A 21385-nucleotide genomic window follows, 5' to 3' on the forward strand; every position below is an offset into this window, starting at 1 on the left:
GTATGAGTATTTGTTTATGTGTGTGAAAACAAATATTTGAGGCAGCTTCAATTGTTTCATCCTCCTCTCAGGGAANGTAGTGTTCTTAATTTAATCAGGATAAAAAACGAATTCCCGTGTCAGTTTTCTTTGTTTTCCTTTGTGAATGACACAATAAATGCCTATTGTATCGTGATAATAAAGAGAAAGGATTAAACACTAATTGATTGTGTATTTTGGGTTGTTTAGAAAGATGATTTGGGGTAAATTAGAGTATAAGAGTGCCTTGGGCATGATATTTTCACCATAAATCTGTTCCGTTGAAATATAAATGTAATTAAAAATTCCTCTAACAGTTCCACTACTCTCCTCACTTCCCTCATCGTTATTCTAGTATGAGTATTTGTTTATGTGTGTGAAAACAAATATTTGAAACAAATATTTATTTCATCCTCCCCTCAGAGTTTTATTTCAAATGCCAGTGGTAATCAAATTGCGGTTCTCCAGATAATCATGATCGCTGAATTACCGATCATCGATAAGACATTTGAACAGTGGATTGCAGATTATTGCAGATTATTCATAATATGGAAAAGACGGATTTCGGGAGATATTGAATTCAGAAGAGTAATATTGTGTGTTCGAGTTTTCAATACATCTTGAAAGTGTTTGAGGCTCGGGTTTTCACAATTTTTTATTCATATTAATTACAGTTTACAGAAACTACAATCATTTCGCTGTAATCACAGTCAATTTTGATACGCGATTTTTTTTTCAAGTGAGAAACCTCTTCCCCCTGGATACTTTTGTGTTGGTACTGCATTCAGGGTTCGGACAAGAGAATACCAGCCATTTTTTCAAATCTTTTGAAAAAAAAACCTTTGTAGCTCAAAAATTGGAGGCCCTGGACTATTTTTCATATTTTAAGCGTTTGCAGGGCAAACGAACAATAAACAATTAGGTTTTGGGCACTAATTATTAGTTTGTAGACATATAATCGATCTTCAATACATGAGAAGTCTCTTTTCAATAGCCCGCGACTTTTAAAACTCATAGTAGTCTCCTCTTAAGAGTGCCAAGTGAATTTGGCGATGACCTTGAAAATTGACATTCACCAACAAAGTTATAATTTTTTTAATTAATAGTATTAGACAGATGGTGAACATCGGTGACTATTTTAAAATTTTAGAACTTATGGATATCGAGAGATTAAATAAACAAAATCAGTCTTATACACGGCCTCTTATGGAGTTTCGATTAAATTGAACGTTTCAATCCCCTAGGAACTCAAGAAAAATTTGAAAAAATTTGAAGATATGGGGAATGATGTGTTCAATGTGATGGCGACAAGAAACAATGGGGTACCGGGCTGAATAAGAGAGATATTTCAACCCGCCGTACCCATTTGATCCCATGCTTTCTCGAGGTTCGTCACGCGAAATAGAGGATTTTCCGCATTTATTTTCTCGATGTCTAGTTCCGGTTGCGGGTTTGAAATTTCGTCGGATGGATGAATACATATTTCTCCAATGATGGAGGGAAAGAAAAAATTTTTTTTGAATCTTTTTTCAAATTCACTTGGCACCCTTCAGATTTTTCTCACGGTCCTCTCATCACGTGTGATTGGGCCCTCCCCACTCCAGCGCCGAGAAAACAAGTAAAAGCAACAATAATCAGGTTAGAGGGTTAATGGTGAATTCCAATGTAATTCGTTATCATTCTCCCGTCCAAGAGATGAATTTTCGTGATTACGAGCTAGTATCCACTTGTTGATTAATCCTGAAGACAATTACTGGTATACCTACCCAACAAAGTAGTGAAACGAGGGGATCAACTGTACAAAACAAAAAAAAAACTTTGTAAATTCGTATATTTAGCAGATAAGAAATCCAAATAAAAGAACGAGTGCTTCATATAAATACATTTTCACTTGTATATCTCGCATTCATTTATCAAATTGTTTTCAATGACTTTTTTCTTTCAATTTTTCAAACATTCAATTACCTATGTATATTTATAGTGTAGTATATTGAATTCTATATGGGGAGTGTTATTTTTTCTTTTATTTCGTACTAATGGTGTAGCGTGGAATCTTGAGAGAAAACATTTGACAAAGAAATGATATTGATACAGTATAAGTCAATTTCCACATCTTATCATTTTTCAACGTTTTTTTTCAATTTCGATATATTATTATATTATACTTTTGGCAGGAATGTTGCAACTATATATTCTTCATCTCGCCATCGCACAATAGAGCTCGGAGTAATCACAAACGAGCGAAAGAAACGAAATAACTGAGGAAACTACAGATTATCTGGGAGTGATTTTAATACATTTATGTATTGCTTTTTTCATAGCTTTTGGTGATGTATACTGACATGACTGGGAAGAATTCGATTCTAGGATTAAATTACAATGTTGATTTTAAATTTTGTTGTTGCATCAAGTATTTCTATATCGACATCTATCTTTGAATGAATTCTACAACGAGTTCTCATGCGCAGCGACTTACTTTAATACTCGGGTACTTTGTGTAAATATTTAAATTCAGTGATTTTTTTCATCTTATATTTGTTTATCTTTTTTACTTCTTATTTTTGCAAAAGGCATTAAGAAATGATTTCATTTAGGAAGGACGTCGTTCAATGGAAACTTTTTTTTCTCATTTATTATCTCTTAATTAATTTTTCACTAATTAATAATAAACTTAGTTAATTAATGAAAATCGATATTTCAAATATGTAGCAATGGTTATATATACAATGGTAGTTATACTGTCATCGGAAGGGAGAGCCGAGAGGTTTCAGCTTGCCCTCCTTGATCCAGAAAACAAATCATTTTACACCGAAAAAATATCACCAAGGACAGCTACAGAGAAAATCTTTCTTCTATATATACAATAAAATAAATTGCACGAAGAACATTTTAATGATAACACCTTCGAGGACATATACCTTGGTTATACAATTTTTTGTTTATAATTTAAATTTAAAAAACAATTAGTGGGAATTTCTAAAACCCCGCAGTTTCCCAGAGATGCCCGTTTTTTTTATTTTGTTTATCGAGAAATGGAAGGAATATGATCTATCTTACAAGTCGATTATGGTGGGTGCAATTTCCTCATCATTATAATTCACCAACATTTATTCGCAATTATCATTTACTTGGCTTTCTTCTCGCATCAATTGTAATTTATAATAAACTAATAAGAACTAATAATACATTGTTAAAATTATCAACAATCTCTAATGACTTTGTGAGTAGATTTACATAATTAGGCTTTTGAGCAGTAGTAGTATTCTAGTTACAAGAAAATGAATATAAAATTAATTGATAGGGGATGAAACGTGAGTTGTTGATACGTTCAATTGGGAAATCGTCGAAGAAGCTTAGACGCAGTGCTAGGAATTCAACCATTGGAGCCATGCACAGATTTTCTGTATTTTTTTTCCTTTCTTCCTTCGAAAAACACTGATCATGAAGCCACATTGATATTGATGAAAAGCACAAATTCGTTTCTTTATTTCAGCGTCTTTCCTATTTTGTTACCTTCATTGTCAATAATAAATACAAATATTCTCCTCATTGTTTAGAATATTATAGTGATAAAAAAGCTGTTGATTAGGATAGAAATGTAGAAAAAGAATGGAAGTAATACAAAACAAGTTCTCACTTTACTCACGCACTTATCAGACGATCATGCGCATTTTTTATACTCAATGGATCAATGATGACTTTGAGCTACGCACGATAATGGAATTGTTTTCGTTTCTATGATTTTTTCCGCTGTCTAATTAGGCCGGATTGACCGAACAGTAATTTCACAATGTCTCAACTCATGCATGAAAGTAGATAAAAGGGGGAAAATAGGAGAAAAAAAAAGATTCTAAGCACTGATTTGTTGGGTTGTTATTGTTTACTGGCTGTGCAAACGTCCCGTGGGTGGTTTAACCTGATTGTTCCCGACCTTTGGTATCGCTCCAATAATTTTAACACGATTTTGCTGCTGTCGATTATCAGAAAATTGTGGTGGTGGTGCAAAAACAAGCTCATTATCCCCATTGCCGGATGGCCCGGCATTGAACTCGGGGGGTGGTGGTACGAATAAATCGTTATTCTGGTCTTCAGTCTCAGCTTCAATGGGGGGTGGTAATTGGGCCAGACTGACGGCATGCCTCGTGAGCATTCCACTGCTGTAGTTCATTCGTTTTGAATTGTTTTCTTTGTCAGTGACGATGGACTGGGCATTGTCGTTTCTGGAGGGATCATCGAAGCCTGTCGGAGGGCCAACTGGCACGTCCTGGTCGGAGCTGACGCCACTGGAGCTGTTATCGCCGTCTTCGACTAATTGTTGCGTCTGTTGGCTCAGGAGAAATTCGTTGGGATGGCTCTTTGAGGATTTCAACTGGGTCCTGACTTTTTGGATCTCCTCGACACTGAAGGAGTGGGGGAGGGAACTACTGCCTGAGGAACTGCTTCCTGAGGCGTTCGAATTGCCAGAGGTTTCCCTTGTCGACTCCAATTTTTCGCGAGCAGCTGCCTTTTCAAGTTCCTTGGCTATTTCTGCCTCTCCCATCTCAAATTCCTCGTCATCCTCGTCGTTCTCGGATTCTGATAGACTGTAGTCGGGCTCGGGAATCGGTGGCACTGCAGCTCCTGATAAATTCGAGGCAGAGGAACTTGTGGAGATGTTCTTCTTTTTTGATTCACGACCACCTGTCATACTGTGACTTCGATTGGTTTTTAATGGCTGGGCATATTGGTTGCCAGTGTTACCGTTCATTGAGCCATTGTTTGAGCTACCAACGCCGTTAGCCTGTTGTTGGCCATTCGGTGGCTTGAATGTCGTATTGTTGGGGGTTCGGAGACTGTGGGACTTGCGGAGATGCGATCTCGATGAATTCACGGGCAAACTGTGCGAGCGATAACCAACGGTCTTCATGTCTTCCGGGGAGGCGTACAGTTTTGCACTGTTTGAGGGGCGGAAGCTCGACATTACACCGTAATTACTCTCCAGTGATGCTGCGGCCAATTCTAATGGGGACAGAGAGAATATCAGTGGCGGGATGTTAGAGTTATGTTTTGTTAGAGCTAAAAGTTTTTTTTGTCATTCCGGCCGTAAGGCTACGCGTCCGTACATCGCTGCCCACGACCGTTATGACAAAAAATATTATTCGTTACACGGCCTAAAAAAAATTTTCTAGCTCAGATGATTTTCCAGCTCATGAATATGAACAGCCTCATATTCGGCAGAAAAGTTTTTTTAGGCCTTATGTCGAAATCCACTATTGTTTTGGGAACATTGAAAAAATCTGTAGCGAAGTGGTAAGCGGTTCAAGTCGACTTAGCTCTCATCTGAGTTTTTGAGAAATATATCCGAATCTAAGGGAAATAACAAAATTGTTGCAATGACCTTTTTTATAGAGCGAATTGAGTACTATAGAAAAGGTTTCACCAAAAATTTTGCAATCTTCCTTAGATTCTGAGATGTTTATTGAAAACTGACAAATAGTCGAAATCGACTTAAGCCGTTTTACCACTTCGTCAGCGAAATGTTAATACGAGTTCTAAATGCAAATACTTTTAAGACGTCTTTAGATGGTTCTCCATACTTGCGATGTGATTACAGTTGGTTTTGAAATGCTAAGACCAAAAAAAAATCATTGGACAATTTTGTTTCTCGCATTTCGATAGCTACCAAATGGGCAAACAACAATTCAAGTTTAATATTTCTCTGTTGATTTGATTGAATTGGAGAAAATATTATAGGATGAGAGTTTTAAACTACATCTACACCTTTTCAATTTCTCAGAAAGACAAAAATAGCCACAAGAAAAACTCCACAACTTCTTTATAGACATATTGAATACTGCAAATCTTCATTGAATATTCATTCCAAATTCTTGAGGAAAAACATTTTGTAATATTTCAGTGAAATTTCAGCGAAACGAAACGAACCTGACTGTGAGTATGCTAGTACGAATCTGTAGTTTTCTAGAAAATTTACAAAATTATCGCATTTCATCATGAAATTACTATGCTATATATTTCCTGAACAATTCGAATCTGTCCACTATTTTAGAAGAAAACCTGCAAATTCACGGATGTGATTCGACACTTTAGGATGTTTTATGAAATAATTACCTAATAGGTATAGATATTTCTGGCCATGAAATATTCGATTAGAGAAATTTGGAATGTAAATTAGTACTCTTCAATCATAAATATTATTCATCAGAAAGAGGTAAAAATGTTTTGATTATTCATGAATGTAAATTACAGAGGAAAACAAATTGTACCTTTGACTTGTTGTATATGCGCCATGTTATCATATACTGAGGCTGGAGTAACAACATCTGGTACATTGGCACCAATATTGACTTTAATAACTTGACCGACTGGTGGAGGTGGTGGAGGATGATTGGGCGGTGGTAAACCATTTCTACCACCGAGAGCATTCACATCCTCTTGACTACGATGGCCCTTAGGTGCGAGTATTGCTGATTGTCCTTGAATATTGAGGTCTGGAGTACTGTGGAAGTCTCGATGGAGATCAGAACCCCCTCCCAGACCACCGAAGAAGCGCACTCTTGAGCTCGACTGTAAATTGAATACATTTACATATTAATTGATCATTCTTCTTTATTTGTCGGACAATTCACGAGTATTGCGTGCTATTTTTCATGGATCTGCGATTATAAATCAACGGTTTTTTCACGTGTGTGTTATTTTGATGAGGATGAGGTTCTGTTGAATAATTTTTTTTTCGTTTCAATTTCTCAAATGCTTGTTGATTACACGAAGCGTGAAGGAAAAGCCACCGTGTGTAAATGCAATTGTGTTATAATTTTTTCATCTAAAACTTTTGGTATCAGGTATAGAAAATTTCTATAGTTTTATCCTACAGAAAATTCTGCAGGAAATAATCAGATATTTTTCATAGGATAATTTTCATTACAGAAGTATTCTGTAATTAAAATTAAATAAATTAATTAAGTAAATTAAATTTACTTTATTAATTAAGTAAATCTATTCACGAAGCAATTTCCGTTACAGGAAACCGGGAATTCAGAAAGTTTCAATAGAAGAGGTACAGGAATTTGGTGCTACGAGTGGAATGGAAATTTTTACAGACTCCGGTTGGGAGTGATTCGTAGAAACTTTAATGTCAAAAAATTTTCCTATAGAAAATATCCGCAACGTCCATGCAAATTCCTTTAAGAATTCCTGTTAGACAACACTACACAATTTTTTCATACGCGACCAACTTTTTCCATTGATTTATGGTTTTGTTCACTAATCACCTGATGTGTCATGCTAAGAATTCTGACGCTCTGTAAATTTACAATGAATAATTCAATCAGTAATACAAGTAGTCCTCCTCCTTCTGGCCATAATTCAGCTGATTCCTGTCGTAAACCCTGGATTTTCGTGAGCACTATAACAAAACATGCAGACAGGCGAACCATTACCAAGGTAACGTGCACATGATTCTCCAGTAAAAAAAACCTTCATGTTCTTTGAGAACCTAAGAGCGTCCATTAATCAGCAATTATTATTGAATTCCTCCCTGTTCAGAAAGGATAATTAGTTTTGGATATAGAACGCGATATGGGAATAATCTCGTCCTGACAAGCAGATTACTGATTTAAGTGTATAATATCATCAACAATTAGCAAATTACCGTCACCAACACCAAAAGAGAGAATCAAATTGGCGATAATGGCATGTGACATATTTCACAAAGCTTTGGACACGCATGTGGTTTGGTATTTACATTTCCAGTTTCTGAAGCATCAATTTCGATTTTCAATTGATATCAAATACTCAGAGTTGTGTTCCAATTGAGTAGTGAAGTGGTGAAACATAAAGAGTTGATTTGCATTGAATTGTCCTCATTGAGAGATAGCAAATCCCTTTGAATGCGTTGAGCTTTAAAATCGTCCGCTTAGTTTTTTTTAACGATTTGTTCCCTTCCCACCCCCCAAACCCCTGTACCGCATTCGTCGAAGGACAAGGGAAAATCTCATTTTTTGAGGGAAAAACCTGCCCAGGTACAGTCGTCTCTTGCGAGCCTCCTACTCGACGATGAAACCGTGAGATTTAGAGTGTCACAAATTTTAGCCCGCCCAGCCGGGAATCGAACCCGGGTCTCCCGCATGCCAATCCCGCACTCTAACCACACAGCCACCGCCGTCAGTTCGTCCGCTTAGTTATAGTAGATTAATTGATTCATTGATACCAAAAAAACTTCAACAACTTTATTTCTACATTTTGTAGTGATTAAAGTTCGTTTGTTAATAAAAATTTATAATTATAGGAGACGATATAATTGAGGAAATCAAATACTGCATCACCTCCACGAAAAAGTATCCGTTCTAAAAAAAAAATTCTAAGAGAATTAGAATTTAGAGAGAAAAAATTTCCGCTTCACCCAGCCGGGAATCGAACCCGGGTCTCCCAGATACGCGCCGGGCACTCTTACCGACTAAGCTACCGGGAACCACAGAAATTATTTTCCTGATAATATCGTCATGTATCTAGTTGCCGGAGGTGGGCCAGTTACTGGACATTTTTGGTATTTCGGTGGCCTAATTCAATTATATCATTCACTATTCGATATTAAATTATTCGAATCATTCAAAGACAGCAAACAAAATCTGCAAAGCAATTTTCTTCTCAATAGAAATAAAGATATATTATTTTATGTGCGTCTAAAAACTACACGGAGAGAAATTTTCTAGAAAAATTCTAGTACGAGTACTGGAAAAATTTATAATCCACCGGCTGTGGAAAATTCTAGTGCTGTTAAGGTAAAATTTCTTGGTATTTCTGGTAAAATTTCGATGGATTTCTGTGAAATTTTCACAGAAATACGGACAAAAATTCACGTTTCCCCCAATAAAATTTCTAGTGCCGTCACTTTGCGCCTCTTTTCCCGTGCTAGCACTAGAATTTTTCTAAAAAATTTCTCCCCGTGTATTTCTTTGACAATACATTCGGAATTGATTTTCGGATTAATTGACTGTTGTGTTTATCTCTCACATTATAATTTTTGAAAATTAAAAGTTCAAACTGTACGGTTGGAAATTTTCGTCTGAATTTTTTGTATCGAATCCCGGAAATTTGTAATAAATCCCATTTCATCTGAAATTTGATGAATTCTGAAAATTTTAAAAGAATTTGAAAAATCAAACGTGATTGAAGTGAATATATTCTCAGACGTTAAATTATTTAAAACTCAGTTCATTTTGGTACTGAATATTCATACTTTATTGAAAAAATCAAGCTAATTGGGAAATGTCCGTCATATTTCTACTGAAACATTTTACTGAGTTGTCCATGAAATTTCAATTTTTTCAACACTACAGTTCAAGTTACTTCAAACTACTTTGAGTTAACCTGGAACTAGTTCAGGTGAGCCTCGAAACTTTGTCTGACTCTAATAAATACATTTTTGTCTTCATTACGGGTCGGGGGATTTATTCTTCATGGAGATTTTCAAGCAGATATTTTTAAGTGAATACTTTGTTGTAGATACTAAGACAGAAGATAAATTAGTTACGGACGATCTGTCGCACATATTTCTGGAAAGATATTTTATCGAGAATAATCAATCCAGCCACCGTCAACCCGTCCATTTCCCACATATATTAATTATTCAATTATCTAGATAAGGAATGAGTTCAGAAGGAAATCTTATAAAACTTTGTTTTGTGGGAAATTTTCTCAGTTTTAAAGAAGCTCGTCTGGTATTACCTGATAGAATACTGAAATAATTGAAAAAACCCGCTACTGAAATAATTTCATATTAAAAAAAAACGTTGTATCTGGTTGGTTGGAGTTTATCACTTTAAAGTGTGACGTATTGTCATTAATACGTCGGTTATTTGTTGAATACAATGTGACGTATTATGAATAATACGTTACATTAAATTTATAATGTGGGACGATGAGAAAAGAAATATGATTTCTTTCTCATCGTGCAGGAGCAGAGCTCAGCACTCTCACGGTGCCATCTGAGTCCAGCTTCTCGGTAATGAAGCTGTTTGACTGTTTTAGTTGTGTGTCAATGATGACACTTAATTGTCTTAGTGTTTCGGGACCGTGAGACTGCTTGCTCTGCAATTTTAGGTCTTGAGCATTTTTACAAAGACTCTGCAAGGGCAGAGTACGCTCAGGAGCGAAACAGAGCGGATCTCTGAGCTCAAGCCTTCAGCCAACCAATAACAAAGTCGAGTCAAGGTCCCAAAGTCGAGTCAAGAACCACCTTATACCGACCCATTAAACACTACCGTGTATAAATTAAAGTTAATATACCTATACTTATTTTACCAACATCAGTACGGTCGGTTTAATATCATTAACCCTCCTTCTATCCTTCACTTATCCCTCCGATTGAGCGAACCACCCGTGAGCTCACCGAGACTAGCCGAGGTCGGATTGCAACAAGAGTATTAAAGGACAAATTAACTCATTTCGTCACAAAAGTAGCTCTGACCTTACAAAAAAGCAAAAAAGAAATTGGAAAAATTATTGTTTTTAGGTCTAAATTATTGAAATGAATTACAGAGATAATTAACATAACAATTATCTCATTCTTTGATTTTTCCAACTAAAAGTATGAATGACAGTTTTTTTGAATGAACAGAGGTGGGAGACGAGCAGAGTGAGCAAAACCATGGCCGTTGTTGGCATGTCTATTTCTGTTCCCAGATATTGTTAATAATAATAAAAACTAAACGATAAATCGTGATTAAACAAGTGCCAATGTTTTTATTTGTTTTCTCACATTCTGTGTAAAAAATCAGATTTTAATTTGTTATTTGAACGGAGGTATGCAATATGTGGTCATTTTCACATAATAGCCTGGGTTAAATAATAGTTTTAAACATTATTATTTGTAAAACCGAAAACGATAATTAAATGGCGACAAAAATTACAATTCTGAATTTCAACGAGGTTTCGAGTTATTGTTTGTATTTTTTAAATTTTTCAATCGAAAAATAGCCCCTAAGGGTAAAGCTACCTTAATGTACGGCAGTAATCAGCAATTCTGGGAAATTTTTATGGTATTCTGCCGGAGGAAAGTAACACGATTCGAGGCAGAATAACTCATCTTGTTGAATGTTGAATTATTCCGGTAATTACTAGTCTCATGAATCAAGAAGCCTCCCTTGTAAATTTCATTGGCTATAAAGAAGATCTCTTGACTTTTTCCCTTAAAACGACTATTCCCGAGGTAATTGGGCAACTAATAATGAGTTTATATCCATCTGGACATTCAAGTGACCAATGAAAGTGGCCACATCAAACTATGTTGAAAAACGTCATCAACGTAGTATCGCCGGGACAAGTCAAAATTAAAATTCATTCGCGTCAATTCAGAAGCACAATTGTGAAGCAAGATACCTAAACTTCAGGGTGGATTTTTTATGGATATTTTAAAATTTTAGAGAGCTAGATGTTTTCTCATAAATTATAAGAAATGTAGTGAAATTCCACGGACAGTTACATTACAATTTTCAAGATTTTTCAAAAATTGATTTTGTATCATATTCCACTAATACAAGAATTTCAATGGCAAGTTCTCCAAAAAACAAAAATCCAGAACCATTATTCAGAGTCATGACGAAATTGAATATTACATTGAATTTAATTTTGAATGGATCAAAAAGTAAAAATAGTAGTCAATTTAATTTGAATAAGTTGCAAGGTGCAAATTGTTTCATCAAATGTTCTAAAAATTATGCTTGGAATTTCTTACAAATAAGTTCATGTTGAAAATATTCAAAAATTTTACTTGAAATTAGAGGATCAGTGCCGTACAGGGATAGATATATCTATAACTGATAATTACTGTTAAATTATTAAGTAGTTAATTGGTTAATATGACTCTTAAATTTCAATTATTGAAGTAATCATCAATTTAAATAGTTAAATTTCGAAGTATTCATTAATCAGCAATTAAGTTAGGAAGATTGACGATTATTTGTATGACCGGATATCCCTTAAGAAAGAAATTTAATATTATCTATTTAGTAAAAAATTTAGAATATCAATTGTTTTACTATTTTTTAATTTAGATTGGTATATTTAAGGGGAGACTACTAGGAGTTTTAAAAGTCACGGGCGATTGGAGTGAGGCTATGTAGCAATTGAATTTTAACAAACTAATTCGTAATTGTTATAGTTTACATTTTTTCAAAAATTTTGAAAAAGAAAGAAACCTCCTTAGCTCAAAAATTGGAGACCCTGGACTATTTTTAAGATTTTAAGCGTCTGTGAGGTAAACGATCAATAAACAATTAATTTTTTTACACTAATTATTCATTTTTAGGCATGTACAATCGATCTTCAATGTATGAAAAATCGCATGCAATAGCCCGCGACTTTTAAAACTCATAGTAGTCTCCCCTTAAACCTTCATCAATGTAAGTCGGAATTTTTTTTTATATTGAAGAATCGAAAGATTGATGGCCATCCCTGATGTAGTAGGGACCTCATCACTGAGCAGAATGCGAGGTCCAAACAAACGTCTTTTAAATTTGAAGTAATTTCGAAAAATTGATTTTCTGCTGCAATTGATTTATTATGTTTTATCACTGAGGTACTGAACTCATTGGCCTCCAAAGCGAGAGGCGAAAATACCGTTGCCTATACGTGCGCAAAGCATTAGAAACCATTACACCACATTTCCCTCTGAAAAACTCCAGTCAACAATAGATAGAAAAAAAATGTTCAACGCTCTTAGAATCTTACTTTGCCCTTTCGTTTCATCTCAGCGACGCTAGCGTAGACCCGGCCTGTTTTGGCTGGTGATGATGGATGTGACTTGGTAGTCGTGTCACTCTGAAAGTGAGAACTCATGGTTGTGCCATACTGGCTGGTGACACTCCCCTGCTGTCGTTGAAACAATTCCTGTAATCGAAGCAATGCAGATGCTCGAGTCTCAAATATCCGTGCACGAGGCGAACATTCGTGAACATTGCGGATGAATGGATAAGCGCATATCACGTGTTCGTGCCAAATTTCATTGATATTTTTTCAACAAATTCATATCATGTTCCATTTAATGATTGTTTTCAGGTTACTCACCTGAAGTTCCGCAGCTGTAATTCTGCTAGAGGTGGGTCGAGATCGAATGCTGGCAGTTCTGGGCTGCACAGGGGTATTTTGCCCTGTGTTTGGTCCGGTTGATGGCCCCTGAGGCATATGAATGGATTCAGCACTGCTGGATTTACCTCCAGTCGATCCAATATCATCTCGATCATCTTTTTCTCCACCTCCTTCTAGTCCTGCTACCATGGAACGAGCTCGAGCTCGTCCAACACTGAGAGTCGTTTTGGGGTCTCTTCTTGGAGGCATTGGGGCTGGAGAACGCCCCAGGGTACCGCTCATTGGCACATTATTACTACCTTTACGTGGCAATGTTGCATATTGCCTTTGATTTGGTTGACTAGTCGGCAGGGCTGCTGCCGATTGTGAATTTGGAAGACTCACGACGGGAGAGACTACTGTCATCCTCACTAATTCACCTGACTTTCTTATTAGATCCACTACGTGCTCGTGGGAAGCTGTCGTCACATCCTCACCATTTATTTGTATTAAAAAATCTCCTTTACGGAGGCCTGCTAAATCTGCAACACCTCCGGGACTTACGTCATCGAGGTACTGAGCAGCGGGGGTTAGTCCTAGGAAATTTGATGGTGTCGTTTTCGCACCACGGAGGATGAAACCGAAACCCTTTCTCGAACGGTGGAGGATTACTGTGCGGGGTTCCGATGTGACACTGCACATAGAAACACTGTTGAAGAGAGAAAATGCCCATTTAGGTGAGGTTTGGAGTAACAAGGAAACTGAGAATTTTGGAGCACGCTTTTGCTTCGAAAATTGAGGGATTTTTTTTTCAATCTATGTATAATAGAAGCATTGTAATCGTTCAAATTTATGTTTTGGATTTTTTGTGTTATATCGACCCGTTATGATTGAAAAAGTCCGAAAATGCAATTTTTAGACCATGTCCGTCTGTGTGTGTGTGTGACAAAGTTTTTCATGAATTATTCGCTAATGAATAGATGGAACAGAATTTTTTTTCTTTCAGATGTAGATATTGTTGAGCCCTATCGATCGCCATTGATTAAAATTGAATTCATCGATTATTTTTTTAATTTCTTAATTTTTTCAAAAATCGGTTATCCCACGATAGCTAAAAAAATGTCATGAATTGATTAAATGATGGCTTGAAAAATTTGTTCGGATGTCCCTTTGACCGAGTTCGAAGATGAAGGCGATAGCAATAATCGTTATTTGGATTTATTCGAAAATTTACAAAAATTTTGTATTTTTGAAAATCAGAATTCCGGGGATATTTTTGAATGTTATGCTTTAACTGAATTCATTCATAGCTTAAAAAATTGTTTTAATGCCGTTAAGTCGAAGTTAAAAGATGATTACGATAGCTATATTGGTTGATTTGATTTTTATGATGATTGTCGAAAATTTTGAATTTTTCATGAATTTTCCTGAAAGTGAGCTGTCTGATAGTTTCTTCAAATGTGATGTTTCAAATTCATTCAAGTATATGTAAATAAAAATTTTCTATTAACATTTTATGAAAGGGCTGAGGGGAGAGATAGAACTGTAAAAAAGACAATCGGTTGTATAGAAGAAAAGGAATAATAAGAATAGTGATGCTGATAACATTCAACTACACTGAAAATCTGACAAAATTGGGTAAAAAAAAAATCTTATTCAATTTAGTAAAATGAAATAAACAATGAGTTATACATGATAGAAGGAAATTATGTGCAAAATAACCACCCGGAAGCATATTGTTAATTTATTAGCAAAAATAACTATACTATATACAATAGAAAAGCAATTACCCACTTGTTTTACTTTGGACGTAAAATTCAGTTTTATTAGATTCCATTCGTCATCTCTAAAATTTAAATGTATGCTTTGAAGTATGTGCTGTGTTGATTCGCAAAGATCAACGAAAGACGATGGAAAATAAAAAAAAACAATATCTGAATTATATTTAATTTATCAACAAATATCTCGCGAAATACTGGGACTGACTGAAGACCCTCGAGCGGTGATCAGTTATTACATCAACTTGCAATGAATTCCATTAAAAATAAAAGTGAAAAAACTGCAGCAACATAGGTCGTCTTCGCTCAGTTCAGATTCAAACTTACCTATCTTTTCAATGTTACTACTCTTTTTTCATAAAGTTCTCAAACAAGTGGAATTGTTCCGGGATTAGAAAACATATTCTGACCTGAGAATTCTTTCTTGCCTATGTGATAACTACATTTTTCGATAATCGAATAGTCGTTAGGGGAAAATGGTTAAGGAGCTTTGAAGTATTAGTGCACTGTCACAACGGGCAGGATGAGCTGAGAAAGCTAAGCAACGTTAAGCGTGGACGGATAATCACGTAAGGGGCAAAAAAAGTATTATAAAGCTTATCGGATAAATACCAGGTAAGAGAGTGTCGGAACTGCGCAGAAGGCGTAGAGAGAGATTATACTGAGATTATAATGAGTTTTCTATATTTCGAGATAATTAGTCCGCGCAATTGTCGAAATTTGCCGAAAATTCTAATCAATGGTTGTTCTTTTTGGAAAATCTTCGAGAAATATCACTAAAATATGGAAAGTTAAATTTTTTCCGACTTGTCGAGCGAGATGGAGACAAATCGCACTCTTTTGACTTTGACAATAATATTAATAAGTCATCGAATATTCGATTACATGAAATAATTGATTCATTCATGAAATTTTTTCAGATGAATGTAATTGTCTTTTTAAATCAAATCTCTATTTTGCCCCCCTTTCATCCCGAAATCAATCAATTTCTATAGAATTTGAATTTTTTTTTAATAATTCCGAAAATGTGCAATAGCAGTGAAAAATATTTCCTCTACGACACGAAGAAAATCTTAAAATGATACTTTATAGGGTAAACTACCTAGTAGATGGACACTGCCCTATAAATGGACCTACTTATGGATAGGAAATTACGCAAAAGTGCTGAAATGTGAATTATTGCTTTGAATTTTAACTAACTGTTGTAATTCTTACTCCCTGAATGGCGATGTTTTTCGATCAATTTTATTTTTTCAATTGCTAAAAAACAAACGTCCATCTACTGGGCAGTTTACTCGACAATTTGAGATGTCCGCTTCTCAAAAAAAATCATGCATTTTCTAGAAAGTTGTAGAGGGGTCAAGACCGCTATAAAATATTCTGAAAGAATCGAGAATCGAGAACTGAAAAATTCCCCAAGATATTCGTTATTCTCAAAAATCATGAGAAGTTCTTCTAAAAAATTTGAATTTCTGTTTCTTTTTTTTAAGTCCCGATAAGTTTCCCTATCGTATTCTGAAGGAATCTGAGACTCTAAATTTTTTAAAAAAATCCTCAATCAATCACCGAGCTCACCCCTCCCTTTTATGATTGATGGACCTCCCAGGTGATTCGAAAATACTTCAGAATAAAAGTCGATTTCAACACGAAACACACTAATGTTAATTTAAAAACAATGAAATTTGATGCTTACGGCTTCTTCAACCTTGGCGCCGTGGCGAAATATTTGTGCTGGGACTCCCTCCGTCCCAGGACCCTGTTGCGACCCTCACGCGCCAGCTGATGGCCCAGTGGTATATTGGTATGTCGAAGCCTCACTTCCTGCACGCAATGAGCGGGAAATAGTCCTGTGCCTTGACCCCGGAGTACGCCCTCCAGAAGTCCACAATCTGTCGCTCCAGTGACTGATGAATAAAAAAAAGGCAAAAGAACCATTGAAATATCAACTCGGTAAATTACAGTGATTAAAATTGCTGGAACTGATGTCGCGCATCGAACTACAGTTACAGGGGAGTGTTTTCCAATTCATTTGATACCTCTGCTCCTTTCAATAAAAATTATAGGAATTATTTGTGCTTTTTCCATTCGAGGGATTTTACCTTCAAGAATGTCGCCCTGGTTGATGGCCAGATGTCCTGCAATTCCACTGCTATAACTTTCAACGCAGACAACCGTTGTCCCAGGAATGGAGAGTGAGTTTGTCGTGTCTGACTGTGATGTACCGACACCCGAGCTGTCGCTAATGACGTCCGATGCTGTGTCACCCAGGCTTTTATCTGCAACGCAAAAAGGGGGTAAATCGATACATTTATTTAAAGAAAAATAATGAAGGAGGGTTATAAATAATAATATAATATCAAGGGTTATGGAAAATTTATTAAGCAAACTCGATGTAAAATTTTTTATATCAGTGAGTTTGTTTTGGATCGAACGAGGGCTTCATGTTGGGCTAAACCTAGCTCTAAAAACGCGAGAATTCATGAAAGAGTAGCTGGCTAAATCAATTCTGCATGAAACACTGTGCAGACATGCTTGGAACAGCCTTGAGATATTATTAATAATTAAATATCATATTTATCCAGTTATGACTAATGATTTTATCATTTATCTTCGTAAATTATTCATGATTGATGAATTATGAGGGATATGAGAGTAGCATAGCTCTAGAAGAAAGTAGAATAATAATAATAAAAATCGTTTGAAATAACGGAACATTGATGGTAAAAAATGGCTAAAACACGTATGACGCAGGGCAACACTGAAGATGAAAATGGAAAATGAACGCGAGATTAAACAGGAACATGTAATCAACACAACATCCCATCAATAAACTATTAATCTCGATCACACTCTCGTATAAATATTAAAAACATCATCGTGGTACTCGCTCGTTTGGTGGTGATGGTTACGACATCCTCCAGCAGATCACGTTGTACTGTGTTCATTTAATCCCATCCCAGTTATTCGCTGTTCTCGAAAAAAAAAAAAAATAATGAATGAAGGACTTGTGTGTACCTGTGACAATGCTGGCAGAGTCCTCACCAGACGGCTGATTGCTACCTTCAGACATGCTGGAACTGGCTGAGCTGAATGGCGCTAGACTCCTACTGCTTGGAGACGGTGATGGTGGCATATCCATGGTACGTCCGTGGATATCAAGTCTGTGCTGAAGCTCGATACGATGCTCCTGGAGTCTCGTCAAACCCTCTATTCTCAAGTTTTGATAGTGCTCGATATTTGGTGATCTTGAAAGGTGATTTAATCGTTGATGATATGTGTCAACACGTGGCAAAGCGTAAAGTGCCTTTGCCGAATAGAGTAGGTAACCCGTGAATATAATGATTATTCAATCCTGTTTTTATCAATTTGGAAGATTATGGATATACTATATTGATTGATGAGCCAACTGGTTCATCAGTAAAAATAGATAAAAAATAGATAATTTATTCTCGGTTTTCCTCTCTAGTTTTCGTTGGTATTTTTAAAATTGTTTTTTTTTTTCGTTTTTGTTCACCTTCTCGGCAAAGACATTTTATGCTTACCTCGGATTTGGATCCCGCAATGCTGGCGTTTGATATTCGGACGGTAATCGATTAATATTATTCTGCAGATGTTCATTTCTGCTGATTGCTGTATGTAACTGATGTCCCTTAACCCCTGATAGCTGCTGTTCGGACGGTATTCTCTGTAAATTTTCACAGTCAGGTCTGTGTGATTCAATGGACGGTACACGATTTAAACTGCTGTGATGTGATTCGCTTATCCCAGCATAATGCTCCATAACTCTACTCATTGTTGCACACGAGTTACGATTATCCGTAGACGGTGTTCTACTCGAACTGCTTGTATTGCTTATTTCACTAATGGGCAGTCTACTGAGTGTTCCTGATGATGAGTACTGATCAACTGATATTGTCCTTGTTAATGTGCCACAGGGTGTATCAATGGCCGATGGTATCCTCGTGAGTGTACCCAAATTACTTGCTGAACAGCTTGTTGTCATTCCACCAAATGCAACTGAACGTCTCTTCGGATTGTAGCGTGGTGGTCCTTTAAATGGTACTGTAAAATTCGAGGTTGCAAGGGTAAGTAAAGAAAGGATTACTTAGCCTTACAAGAGTAGGTAATATTGTTTGGCCACCTTCTTTAACAATTTGCCTGATATTTTATTGAAATATTTAATCGACTCAATCGATATACCTGGCACCTTGACATTCATACTATTTGACCTCTCTCAATGCTTCATACATACATCAATTTATCACTCATTCTCACTTGCACGTTACCTCTTTCCTTTCAGTCCTTTTTTTTTGTTCATCTCTTTATTCATCACATTTACTTACACTCAAGGTAATCAATACTACGTAGACTCCAAGACTCAAGAAAAAGGAAAAAACAAGATTAACGAATAAGTAAATAAAAAGAATTACCCACGCACATCGACGCGTGTTGTCATACAAAAATATATAATGGTAATCAATATTAACGTATCATTAGCACAACGACGATAAATTACTCTGTTAGTGGCTTTTATTTACGAAGCGGTGAAGCACACACGCACACCCACATATCCCACAGTCTCGTACGCGGTTTTTACGCCATCATCATTGTTATTACTATTATTAATGTATTATCAAAGGGGATACAATGCTAGCAATGTGTACGAGGGCTTGGGGTGGATAGAAGGGGCGGAGGGGAGGGGGGGAGGGGCAATTATTCTTATTATTACTCTTTATCTCACTGGCTTTTCCACTGTTTCTTTCTCTATTTGTTATTAAAATATATACATTGTTTCCTTTCAATTATTGGAGATACATTTGTATTATTTTAAAATGGCTAATTGATTATGGAAATGACTTGTAACCCAACCATCACCACCAAAACCTGAGACAAATTATTAATAGAGCGGTATTTGTTATCGTTGTTTGAAGTTGATCGATCGGGAACGATCAATATAGCGCCAGGGTCACCGCCTCACCACGTATGTAAGAGCTACTTTTTTATTTGATCAGTTATTTATTTATTTATTTATTTTCCTGATGAAGAACCAAGTTAAACCGTTTTCAACTGGAGTTCAATTAGGATAAAACGCTCTAATGAACATCTAACGAGTATGCTAGAAGCGTGCACGTGTTTTCATGCCCAGGCATTCTGATACATGCAGAGGATACATAGTTTATATACTGAAAAAGTCAATTGACCCCAAGGGGGAGAGGTGGAATGCCCTCGACTATCGGTTAAAAGGTATCTACGGAGATTCTTGGGGTCTCCGTACATCAATGTCAGGCTGAGGATCTCGTGGAACGAGGATTCCTTGGTGAAACGAGAGAGGAGGGATGAACACCGTTGAAAGGGAGCGCGAGTAACGGGAGTTGCCGTAACGTACAATTGTATTATTTCGAGGTTGTTTTTGAATATTCTTCTTTTTTAGGTGAGGAAGAACGGTGATTCGAGGCCCGAGGGCGACACTTTTGTTGTTTCTTGGAGGTTTTGTTGTGGTGATTAGACAACTGACTTTAGAATTGCTCGAGGTGATGCTATTTTTAAGAGAAAGAATGAGTACTTATCATTCTCTTCTGAGATTTGTTATTGAAGATTGAGCTACACTCGTACACTGAGAGAAATATCGTCATAATGTCACAAAACTAATTTCTTGCGCCAAATATCTCATCTCTTGAGGATAAATTTCTTGAGATAAGAATTCCGGGTAATGTGTCAAACAATGTCAGATTTCGGTGAAGTGTTCATGATTTGAACACGAACATTTCATGATACAGTGAGAATTTCTTGCCGCAAGAAAGCGGTTTTTTCGTGTCAGAAGATGAGAAAATGATTAAAAATATTAAAAGCTTCGATTCAGTGAATCATGAATCGGAGACTTTCATGTTAAATGAATGAGAGTTTATGTAGAGGAAAACCTGCCGATATTAAAAAAATATAACCGTCGCTTACGCTCAATCGCTTTGAGTTCGAAGGGAAGCAATATCTTCTTTTCATTTTGTGAAACTATTCTTGTCTTTAAAGGAATATCATCTCATTGCGAAAAAAGAAATCACCTGTTTATTTAGTAACTTCCTCCTTAGCCCGAAGAGCACCGATTTCTTGTCTGAAACCTACCATAAATTGATCAGATATGTATGCGATGTTTTTCGCTCAAGAAATGATTTTTGTGATATTATGTCGATGTTTCTCTTAGTGGAAATTTTTGTTAGTGCACTTTCGTCATTCATAATTTGATGAAAAAATCAATGAACATTTCGAATTTTAGTTCAGGTATCGTCAATGTCCTTTTTGTTCAGTTTACTGCCACTTTCTCGGTTTCTGCCACCACCCTCAGCGATTTTTTAATGGATAAAATTTTAAATTTACCGTGGAAGAGTGAACAAGTCATCTCAGTGGAAAGAGAAATCTCTATTCCTTCACACGGAAAATTGATCGTAATTGCACAATTATAAACATTCAAAATTATATAACAAAGTTTCCGCGATCTGTTGAAGAATAGATCTTGGACACTCCTCCCCTCCCCC

General features: G+C 36.1%; 1 protein-coding gene across 8 annotated transcripts in view; it reads right to left on the reverse strand.

The window, feature by feature from the left end:
* Nucleotides 1–1831: 1831 nt before the first annotated feature.
* Nucleotides 1832–21385, reverse strand: part of LOC107042015 (SH3 and multiple ankyrin repeat domains protein 3) — a 249079-nt gene continuing 229525 nt past the window's right edge. For 4 of the 8 annotated variants that reach the window (XM_015262872.1, XM_015262869.1, XM_015262870.1 and 1 more), the window contains 8 exons: nucleotides 18401–18920; nucleotides 17874–18103; nucleotides 16958–17134; nucleotides 16552–16762; nucleotides 13081–13789; nucleotides 12745–12903; nucleotides 6282–6582; nucleotides 1832–5016 (listed from right to left, as the gene is read on the reverse strand). In XM_015262872.1, the coding sequence (XP_015118358.1) occupies nucleotides 3899–5016; nucleotides 6282–6582; nucleotides 12745–12903; nucleotides 13081–13789; nucleotides 16552–16762; nucleotides 16958–17134; nucleotides 17874–18103; nucleotides 18401–18920 (3425 nt within the window). In that variant the 3' untranslated portion in view covers nucleotides 1832–3898. The remainder of the gene's footprint in view (nucleotides 5017–6281; nucleotides 6583–12744; nucleotides 12904–13080; nucleotides 13790–16551; nucleotides 16763–16957; nucleotides 17135–17873; nucleotides 18104–18400; nucleotides 18921–21385) is intronic. The other 4 variants (XM_015262877.1, XM_015262876.1, XM_015262871.1 and 1 more) reach the window with 3 other exon arrangements.

The sequence above is a fragment of the Diachasma alloeum genome, unplaced genomic scaffold, assembly GCF_001412515.2.
Source record: "Diachasma alloeum isolate Michigan unplaced genomic scaffold, Dall2.0 Dall_scaffold_00401, whole genome shotgun sequence".
NCBI classification, from domain to species: Eukaryota; Metazoa; Arthropoda; class Insecta; order Hymenoptera; family Braconidae; genus Diachasma; species Diachasma alloeum.